General features: G+C 39.0%; 1 protein-coding gene across 2 annotated transcripts; it reads right to left on the reverse strand.

The window, feature by feature from the left end:
• Window positions 1-1,043: 1,043 nt before the first annotated feature.
• ddx21 (DEAD (Asp-Glu-Ala-Asp) box helicase 21) lies at window positions 1,044-10,581 on the reverse strand. Of its 2 annotated transcripts, none has more exons than XM_023395279.1 (16): window positions 10,419-10,581; window positions 9,123-9,356; window positions 8,755-8,895; window positions 8,333-8,408; window positions 7,691-7,866; window positions 7,420-7,537; window positions 7,040-7,225; window positions 6,573-6,718; window positions 5,796-5,945; window positions 5,302-5,463; window positions 4,870-4,989; window positions 3,496-3,569; window positions 3,122-3,281; window positions 2,648-2,782; window positions 2,324-2,368; window positions 1,044-2,198 (listed from the first exon to the last, which is right to left on the reverse strand). In XM_023395279.1, exons 1-16 carry the CDS (start codon window positions 10,500-10,502, stop codon window positions 1,938-1,940), a joined length of 2,268 nt encoding a protein of 755 aa, XP_023251047.1. In that variant the 5' UTR covers window positions 10,503-10,581; the 3' UTR covers window positions 1,044-1,937. The 2 variants fall into 2 exon arrangements, with proteins under 2 accessions (XP_023251047.1, XP_023251046.1); XM_023395278.1 differs by having other exon boundaries at window positions 9,123-9,359.
• Window positions 10,582-11,302: the final 721 nt, after the last annotated feature.

Consider the following 11,302-nt stretch of genomic DNA (forward strand, 5'->3'; position numbering starts at 1 on the left):
ATATTTTGTCCTTTGAATGGATATAAAACCAAAAATCTTTCTTGTTTTTTCTAACTGTGGAGACCTTGAAAGAAATGTGTTAATTCAACTCTATTCAACAGTGAAAAGGCAGTTAAAAAAATTACCTTACCATCTAACAATACTCTAATGCTGGGATATGTAAACCTATGACAATATTTTTTCTGGTGTGTGTGGGATGATAATAGGTGAACAAGGTTTGACTGCTGTGCATAAAAACTGTACCCCTGCACCTAAATGGTGTGGGGGCAAGTGGGATTTAATCAGTTAGCTAAAGGAAGAGGGCATAACCTTGTGGGTAGTGTATTGGTTCCAAAAGCCTTATAAATAAACCTTATAATTTGATTTGTGTGCAGTAGATTTAGCTGATAGTCCCATCTTAAAATCATAAAATTTAGTAAATTACATTACCTATATTGTTAGTGATCCATTAATGCACTTATGATCTTAAAATCCAACTAACTAAAAGTATTATTTATATGTATACCTTAAAACATTGTACATCGTATACAGTTGAACCAGAAGTTTACATACACTGTATAAAAAGACACATAACCTTTTTTTTCTCAGTCTGACATTAAATCAGAATAAACTTTTGAAAAGGCGTATGCCAGCAAGGCGGCCTGCAAACCTGACTCAGTTACACCAGTTCTGTCAGGAGGAATGGACCAAAATTCCAGCAAACTATTGTGAGACGCTTGTGGAAGGATACCCGCAATGTTTGACCCAAGTCATACAGTTTAAAGGCAATGCTACCAAATACTAATGAAGTGTATGTAAACTTCTGACTTTGAAGAAAGTAATAAAAAATTGTCTAAAAAATTCTCTCTCATTATTCTGTCATTTAGCAAATATAAATAATTTTGGTAATCCTAACTGACCTAAAACAGGAAAATTTAGTCTGATTTAATGTCAGGCAGTGAGAAAAAAAAAAAAAGATTATGTCTTTTTATACAGGGTATGTAAACTTCTGGTTTCAACTGTATATGCTCATTTCACACCCCATTGAAAAGAATGAAGACAACTTCAGTTGAGCTTTTTTAATGAATAAGTCATGTCATTCAAATGAATGGAAGCAATAGAAACAATTATTAAATAGAGGCAATTGCAAAGCAATTATCCAACATATTTTCGGGGAGAGGTTTCAGCTGAAGGTAAGGGCAGCAACCTGACATTGAGCATAAGTGTAAAGATTAAACCCCATTTAATCACTTTTTTCTATGGGCGTACAGGAGAAATGCAGCGCCTCCCACATGACAGTGTCTGCAGTACAGTGCACCTTCATGGTACTGCACACCCAGTTATCCAATGTAGTCAAATTGTTATGTCAGGATGGTGTGCATTCTATTTTGGACAAAGGCTCAAGCCTGATTGCTGCCACTGCTCCCCAAACATCCAGTAAAAAAAAGATAAACACTTTACTTGAAACTCATTGAATGACACATTCAAACTTTCAATTCATGTCATCACATAATATAAAATGGGTTGATTAGCCAGTGTTTTTGATTCTCTGCCATTTAAGACGTAAGAAGTGAATTAATTACCAATTTATGTAGTCAAAACTGTTAGGAACATGTCATTTCATGAGTTTCATCGAATGTGTCACCTAAAAGAAACACTGGCTGCCAGTGGTACTGTGTTTTTACACTGTACACAGAAAAACTGATCTTAAACCCTTTGGATGTGGCTTCATGGAAATACATTTTATTCTTCAGATAACATGTTTACTTTATATTTGAAAGCTGTAATTTAATGTACTGTGGATTCAATTTATGAATACTTGATAGTTTACAATTCAGCTTGCATCATGATGGAGATTTCCCACCAGCCATACATCGAGCCCTCTCACTGACAGCCAATAAAAACCACTGCCAGCCCAGATGAATGACAGTCAGTCTTATTAGTCACAGGTTGGTTCTTCAGTAATCAAAAGCTTGGCTGAAGCTGCGTTTGTGTCCTCCTCTGTTGCTATAGCCACCACCGCCATTCCGGAACCCACTACCACGGCCACCATTTCCCCCGAAATTCCGTCCCCTTCCACCTCTGAACCCTCCTCCTCTGTCACCGCGGTTACCGCCGCCAAAGCCTCTGTCACCACGGTTATTGAACTGCTTCTCCTCCAACTCTGGAAGCTCTGTGGCTACAGTCAGTTGCCAACGGCGACCATCCTTCCAGTTCTCCTGTTGTGGGATCAAGTGAGGTGAAAAGGAAGAAACAATCAAAATATTTAATATTTTACTTTGGATTATTCATTTTCACAAATTTAATTTTGACAACAATATAAAATTTTTACTGTTGTTCTCACCTGCATCTCCTTGACTTTGTCAACTGGGACATCAAAACACACTCCCTGTTAGAAACACAATAAGGATGAGATGGTGAGTGTTTTTTTGGTCATTGGCTACCATTGGGCTGAATTCTTTGTAACCTACATCCCTGTTCTCACTTCAAATCTGTATACACAATATGAAATATACTCTTCATGCTGCAAAGGTTACACAAAACCCTATTCTTGCTGTCAAATGTCATACAGCCATACCATAACACAACATAATCTAAAACTGAGAGAAAGTAAGTATATATACACCAGAAGCACATCACATATGTACATGTTTGTGTGTGTACATACCGTTTTGCCTTTAATGAAGGTCATTCTTTGAATGTGGTTCTCAATCTGTTCTCCAAGCTGCTCTTTGATGGTTCTCCAGGCGTAACCCAGATTGTGCATCTCCTGAGAACAAACCAACTGCATCGTGGTGCAACCCTGGAAATATAAATAGGAATAATATGTTAGGTGGAATTAGGGTTACTCATCACCTAGAAGAACTTCATGGAGAAATCTAAATGGAGAATAGGCGCTACATTTTCAAGTGCGTAAAAGGAATAACATTTCAGGTGCGAATGTGCGTATCCAAGGTTGTTTGTTTCTTTGTCCTACCCCCATGGGTAGCTGTGCCCCATGTAACACGGTGGTCCGCCATGAGCAGACATAAAGCTTTCTTGTGTAGAAAAATACTGTGTGTGAGGGATGAGCTGTGGTCGCTGTAATACGAGAAGCACATCGAGATTTTTGCTCTATATATTGTTTATGTGCGCAACTTACAGCATCAGAGTTGAGCAGTGACCTTTGCTCTAGACTTGTGGCTCCAGAAATATGGGCCAGTGCAGCAGCTAGTGCATCAACAGCTCCTCTCTCCTCAATTAGCTTCTCAGCTGATGCTCTGAAGTACCCGACAGCTGTGACTGGAACAGAGTCCAGAAACCTGTACACAATATAGAAATAAAATCATAACAATCTGACACTGAATTCCTTGCTATCAGGAAATTAGTTTCACATTGAGCAGTATCATGATTAAGGAGATTTGAGTGAGACAGAGGCTTTGTGGAGACACTGTTTAAAGTCAATGTAACCAGTTTAAACTAAGCTAAGTTCCCTGAGTAATAATAGCAGTCCTCTCACTTCGCAGAATAACTCACCTGACAGCATCCTTGCTTGATGACTTGATGATATCATTGGCGGTGGGAACGCCAACTCGTCTGAATGTGATACCCTGGATGGGAACAAAATAAAATCTTTTTAGTTTGGTAGTCAATACACAAACATCTGAAGTAGTCACACATAGGGCTGAGGATCGAAGCCTGGTTCCAAATTAGAACTGGTTCAAAAATGCCAAGAGGCAGAGTACCTGAAAAAAGAAGCGAATTTTGGTTCTGCTTATCGGTTCCTACACATCTACAAGACTGAAAGACTGTGCAGTGTTTCTTGCTGCTGCTGCAAATCATAAAGCTCAGCAACTGTGCATCGGTCCAGCCTCAATTCACCTTTGGATGAATAAATGCAGTTTGCCATTTACTCTCATGCGTCTCATGCTGGAGTGAATTTACTTCTGATTACAATTTTAACTGTGTGATTCTTGGCCACCATTGTTTTTTTCCTTAATATTCTCCAGAGCATTATTTTTTCCTTGAAATGCCTTGATTCAAGAGTATAATCCCTGCGCGCCTCGGTGGCTCACCTGGCAGAGTGTGTGCCATTAGGACTCAGTCTTTACCACAGCGGCCTGGGTTTGAATCCGACCCACGGCCCTTTGCTGCATGTCATCCCCTCTCTCTCACTGCTACTCTAATAAAAGGCATGGAAAAGCCCAATAAATACCTTTTACATTTGCATGATGTCCTAGTAAAATAAGGGACAAACAAAGATGGATGTTTGTCACCAGAAAACTAAAAGTAAACAACTAGCAGTTAGTTTAATTAACTACTCTAGACAGATCTATCATTCAATTTTTTTAATGCACATGTCTGAGGTTCATACGCTTTTATTGTAGTAAGAATTAGTTAATGGTAAATACTATTTACTTTGGGAAAGTTCGATTAATGCTTAAATGAATTTTTGTTTTCTAAACACCCAACCAATCTAATCATTTTGGAATCTAAGGAGGGAATCAATAAAAACTGGAAACATTAAGCACAATCACAATTGATAAAATTCAAACGATATCCAACCGTAGTCACACAGCTTGAATGGAATGTCCAAAAGCAGTTTCGTGGTCAATAAAACGTTCAGTTTTCACACTATACAGAACTACAGGGAAAAAGTGTCTTTCAGTCTAGGTTTCTATACAACACAACACCTCCTTCAACTCTGGTTCCTCTGATGAAGCACTCCTTCCTCTACCTTTATGTAGTCCACTATTTTTGATTCTTTCCCTCGTGTACATTTTCATCCCATGTGTAGCACAGATGTGAAAGCTTTTTCATTTTGGTAGAGCTGCTTAAACAAGTAAACCTGTCGCTTTTTTTTTTTGCCATTGTCTTCTGCACCTTCCACCAAATTTAAAAAACACATACTGCTTTGTTTTCTACGTAGCGCAGCTGGTCCTCTTCTTTCCTCTGGTAGAAACAGATGCAGACTCCAGTCCTGCCTGCTCGGCCTGTACGTCCTGAGCGATGGATGTATGACTCCACATCCTGAGAACAACCACAGAGATAGCAAAAAATGTTCAGCAAAAGTAACAAGCATCCATGATTCCTAAGTGTACAGTTAACATTCATCCACCAAGTCCAGTAAGTGTTAATTTCTTCATTTTTCATTCATCAACAAGTGCACGTGTATTGCAGTTGTTTCCATTTTCAATGTGAAATCGTCTATGTGAACTGAATCCTCCCCTTTAAAATTAGAACATAATCATATATCCAACCTCTACATATAAAAGAAATGGCACATTGAATAAATGCAAAGATATATTGAAGTTTTTGTAGATTGATGGTAACACGTCACACCTTGGGTGGAGAACACTGGATCACCAGGTCGACTTCAGGGATATCTAATCCACGGGCTGCAACGTTGGTGGCAACAAGAACCTCAAAGGAACCATTCCTGAAGCCCTTCAGTGTCAACTCTCTCTGTTTCTGAGGAATATCACCATGGAGGGACTGGGCACTCTGAAAACATACAAACAAAATAAATGAAAACTACAAAATTTGCTTGCTTTTTCGCAGCTGTATCTTTTGTAATGGTATTGCTCTGGGGAAATTGACACAAACACACTGCAACACAATTAGAAAATGAAGACAGACAATGTAACAGCCTTGGTTAACAAATGAATGTGTCAACTTCCAAATCTTACAAAACTGTCAAAATTATTCTTTTTATGGGATATGCGATAGTGACAGATGGTCATCTTGCAAATTAAAAGTGTCATGTAGTGCCAGTGTATGAAATAGCTATTCACAAACTGCTAAGTGTGTGTGCATAAGTGCGAGTGTGTCTCCACCTGTTTGATGGATGCATTCATGGAAAGTTCGTTGGCATCTTTCTTTGTCTCACAGAACACAATGGTTCTGCCATGGCTGCCGCTGTAAACTTGGATCACATCACCTATCACGGCTGCACGCTGTGACCAGTGGCATGCTATGGCCAGATGCTACAGAAGAGAAGGCAGACAGAGGCAAAAAGAGCAACAGAGATAGACAGTGAGAGGGACACCAGGAGATAAGAGATATTTCCATTAATCCTACAGTCAGACTTGAACTTCATCATAATTCTGTTTGTGACGATGATAAATAAGGCAGTTTTACTGCAAATTAACTTGCTGTCCTTTCCGAATGGAGATATATGTGAGCTTATTTCACAGCCTCAATTACTTTAACTGTCTCTGCTTACAGGCATCTTTGAGAAATCTAAGCCTAAGAACTAAGACTGCCGTAACGCTTGTTAAATCGCACCCATCACATACCTAATGCCCTTTTTCACCTCTTCCAACACTTTCTCGCACACACGTTTACTCTTGTCATTTGTGAGAAATTACATACACTTACATTCATTTCTTGGCGGCTTACTTTTACCAATCCTATAATCACTACTTGTCCTACTTGACTAACCCTAACTCTAACCATAAGCACTGACCCAGAAATCTGCCTTTGTCCCCAATTGGACAAGCCATCCCCAGGTCTTTATTCTGAAATTTGTCCCTAAAAATAACAAAAATAACACACACACACACACACACACACACACACACACACACACACACACACACACACACACTTACTTCTACAGTTGTTGCAGCTTTTTGTGTTTTCTTGCCAATCAGGTCAACATGTTTGCATTCTGGTCTCATGTATTTCTTGGCCACATCGTAGACCCAAGAGGGGCAAGTAGCCGAAAACAGCATAGTCTGAGGGTTGGCGTCACACTCTGAACAGGAACACGCACACACAAAAACAAAGTGTTGTAATTGTGGAGGATTGTGGAGAGGACCACACTCTCACCTCCATAACTCTGATCAGTTCAACTAGTTTTTCTGTGATTTTACAAACATCATACTACCCCCAGAATTTTATGTACCATGTCTTAAAAAACATACACCAAATTGTTTACACACTGTACTGTACACATAAATATGAACACAGAATACACATACATGCTCAATCTAAAAGAAATTGCAGGAACCATTAACTTTTTTAAAAACATTTCCAACTATCAATTTACAAACCAGCACATACAGATTTACTTTACCTCTATTATATGATGAAGCCAAAATTTCTTCAACCTGCTCTGCAAATCCCATGTCCAGCATTTGGTCCACTTCATCCAGGACAACATGTTTCACTTTTGAGAGGTCGAGTTTATTGTTCTGGAGGTGGTCTTTGACACGACCAGGGGTTCCAATCAAAATATCAATACCATTACGGATAGCATCAACTAGACAGGAGGAGAGGAGTGGAGACAGTCACTATTGATATTGATTAACAAAGTATGCTATTAAAAAAGTGTTTTCAAACAAGCAGACAAAAACAACATTTCAAACAAATATGAATAAATGGACAAATGGACAAATTTAACTATTTCAGAAAGGACTTCTATTAAACAAAACTGAGTTTTTGCGTAAGACTTACTCTGTGGGTGGTATGAGCTACCTCCATAGAAACAGGCGATAGCCAGTCTTTTGGAGATGTCTTTGAAGTCCTTAGCGACCTGGATAGCTAACTCTCTGGTTGGTGCCAACACCAGAACCTACAGACACACAAAAGAGACTTAGTCATACACAAACATATTCAGGGAGCAACCGATACTGGGACTCTGACTGATGCTAGTTTTCATTGATTGGTGTTTGTGTGTGTGTGTGTGTGTGTGTGTGTGTGTGTGTGTGTGTGTGTGTGCGTGCACCTTGGGAGCCCGGCCTCTGGTCGGAGTAAATGCATCCTGAAGCTTCTCAACCAAAGGGATGGCAAAGGAGAAAGTTTTTCCTGTTCCTGTTCGGGCTTGGGCAATTACATCTTCTCCATCGTATACAATATCAAATGTCTTCACCTGAATGTCAAACAGGTAAGAGACTCCCCGAGCTGAGAAAGTGATACAAAGTTGAGTCACGGGACAGGGAAAAAGACAGGCAATCAAGGGTAAATTTGTTATTTAGCAAAGCCCACTGTTAACACTCCAATATACATTTTCAGTCAAAAAACAAACAAAAAACAAACAAACAGAAAAAAAAACCGTCCGTGACAGTGATCAGCAAATTTCAAATTCAAATGTTCATTATTTAAGTGTGCCATGTGTCAGATCACTTCTCAAAAACCGACAAAATATGTCAATTGTTGATTGTCAATCAGTAAGCCTGTGTATGCAATAACAAAGGTAAGTGTTCAAACATAATAAATATTTTATAAAGTGATGTTCATCAACCAAGTTAAAGCATAGTCTTCTCAGCTTTGCACAGAGCAGCAAACATTTCAGATGTTGGGCATGTACCAGTACAGCTGTGGTCTTGAGCCACAGTGGTAAAAACAAAGGTATAATTATGATGTTTACCTTTCAGTTTACCGATGGTGCCCTCAGAGATCCTGAAGTTGGAGAAGGCCCCTTCCCTCTGCTCTGGTGTCTCTTCCTAAACAGATAAACAGAGTCAATCTATATGACTGTTTCCTCTCTACAGCTGACAATGCAATAAGACCACAATTAAACTAAATTAAATATTTTTAGTTTACAAAATTTGTGAATCTGTTAAATGCTTGAAAACATGCAGATCTGGGAAATTAGCTGCTTAACAAATCGATTACAAAATGGCAGTTTTCCAATATGATAAAATGTACAAATATCATATAAAAAATGTGACACCTACAAATAAGGATTTAGTAACAGCTTCCTAAATGGAGTCATCATACACTCAGAATCAACACAAACTTTTAACTTCTGGGATAAAAAACTGCTTACAACTAGCCCCAGAGTCATACCGTTTCTTTTTCGCTGTCACTGGCTGACTCTTCACTTGACTGTGAAGGTGTCTGGATGGGCGTCTGAACAGGGGTGTTGGAGGTGGAATGTCCGTTGGTTGCTGCCTCTGCGATTGATTTCTTTTGCTTCTTTTTTTTTTTCTTAAACAAAAAGATGAAAGTGGAAACAAAGCATGACCTTTTCTACCAGGGCATAGCCAGAGAATTTATATCATGAATATTTTAATCAGCTAACAATCACCCCTACAGCCTTTTCACAATTTAACAGGAAACATCATCCAGTGTCCCACAGAACAACCAAGATTAGATCTTCTCAGAAAGAGAATCTACTAGTATATACATATTTGTAGTAATAACACAGCACTGACCTCTGTGTCTCCTTCAGTGTTCTTCTTAGTCTTCTGCTTTGGTGTTTCAACACCATCACTGTTGCCATTCATGTCTGTGGCCTCATCTAAGTGGCCATTCACTTGATCCGCACTCAACTTGTCTTTTTTCTTTTTCTTCTTAGGTGCTGGAGGTTCACAGCCTGGGTCCTCCTGTTCTTCCTGGTCCTCCAACTCCTTCTTCTTCTTCAACTTCTTGCCCTCCTTGGTCTTGTTCTTCTTTTTATTTTTTTACAGAAACAATAAAAACAAATAGGTTTCAGTTAAACCAAACACCATGCAGCTACTGTTAAGTTTTTTTTTTTTTTTTTTTTAGAAAAGCCTTCTTTTCTAAAAGATGTGTTTCACACATTTAAAATTTACATTGTACTTTAGTTTAAGTTTAGATTACACATTAATAAGAACAGTTAAAAATTAAAGTATACTGTATTTGAGTTGTGCAACCAAGGATACACTCAGATCAAGTCAACCATTTTTATAAACAAAATTTGCAGTCACATTAAGTGCACTGCTTTTGATTGACTAATTATCCATCAAGGTAAAATCAATCAACAACCGTTTTAATGGTGACTTAATCAAACCCCTTTAGTCTCTTTAGATTGCTGCTCCAACTTATTTTGATTTTGGGAATGGCTATTTGTAAGACCATCTTCAAAAGTTTTGACACTTTACATAGTGCACATTTAATCATCATAAGTTATCAAGAAATAGTACTTTTACAAAGAAATCCAAACCTAAGATAAACTAACAGTAAAGGGTGCATGAGTTGGAAATTTTGTTTTGTGGAAAAATCTCAATAATCAAGAAAAGCAGCTATAATTATATGAACTTTTTTGTATATTTGACAGCTGACGAGCACAGCTGTATAACACGACATCCGGTCGCGTCCACAGCAGCGCAGAAACACGTACATGTAAACAGTCTGTTAAAGAACTCCACGCTGTGATCCACAGAGCAGCTCAGTAACACGTGGACAGGCCATGTGACCTCACAGCTATGCTACATGGCTACATTGGCAACGTGTGCTAGCATCATTCGTACCGCAATTGATTACATTAAGTTAACAATGTTTAACTCCTAGTGTGTCTCAATGACGGTATCGATGTGGCTTCAGAAACATATCCTTTAATTGTCTGCTAACAGTTAGCTGGCCGGTTAGCCAAGGTTTCAGGTTAGCACGTTCAGCCACATGTTGTCAAACAGGGAGCAGCCGGGGCACGCCGTCACACGAGCCGGAGTTTTCAGTCTGTCCTGGGCGACACGACCGGGTCTGCTCACCTTCAGGGTTTTAGCCTCGGCGACAGTGTTTACATCTTCCTCCATGGCTTGGTCTTCAGTGTCAAAGATGATTTTTGACGGCATTTCTCGTTCCTGATGAAACCCCTCGGCGTAGACACACAGGCAAACCCACGGGCACACGGGCGGAAAGGAGCGCGCAAGGCGGCGCGCGGAAGCGTGTTCACGAGGCACACATAGAAATACAAGTTATAGACACTGAAGAACAGCGCAAAGTCACTACACACCTCAACATGCCACTGTCCACAATACATCACTGGGAGTTCTACACGCTACATAGGAGACAAAAGGCAAGGTGTGATTTTTATTATGAAACTTATCAGTTTTTTATTCTACTACGGCTTACGTGAGAAATAAAGTATTGTAAAAAAAATAATAATAATTAGAGTGGTGCGACATATGAATGAAATTCAACAAAACGACCGTACAAACAAAATTTCTCACATTATAATCGCATAATAGCATAAACAGCCGAAATGCCCTTTAAACACACTGCAGTCAGCATCAAAACCGTAACGATAATACCTGCCCAGCAGATGGCACAGTGGGTCCTATCCTGAGGCTTTGTCCTGTAGTATGCTCTCTATGTATGATGATTCATTGCATTAAGTGCATCCACAGGGTAGGAATAATAAGGCGTACTTGTCTTTACACTTCAACTCCATATGAAATTTGTTCTGCTTGTGCAAAAATATATTAACACTTTAAAATTATCTAGAAAATTCATAAAATTTTGCAGTCTTTTTCCCATTAAAGGGGATCTTTATACATGTAAAAGTCTAGCAAAAAGAAAACTAACTTAACAAAATACACAATATAGAGATTTGCAGTATACTGCTGGAAATCACAAGCTAACTCATGATGCT

The sequence above is a fragment of the Seriola lalandi genome, unplaced genomic scaffold (assembly GCF_002814215.2).
Source record: "Seriola lalandi dorsalis isolate HSWRI2012SDOR001 ecotype SW California unplaced genomic scaffold, Sedor1 jcf7180002054959, whole genome shotgun sequence".
Taxonomy (NCBI): Eukaryota; Metazoa; Chordata; class Actinopteri; order Carangiformes; family Carangidae; genus Seriola; species Seriola lalandi.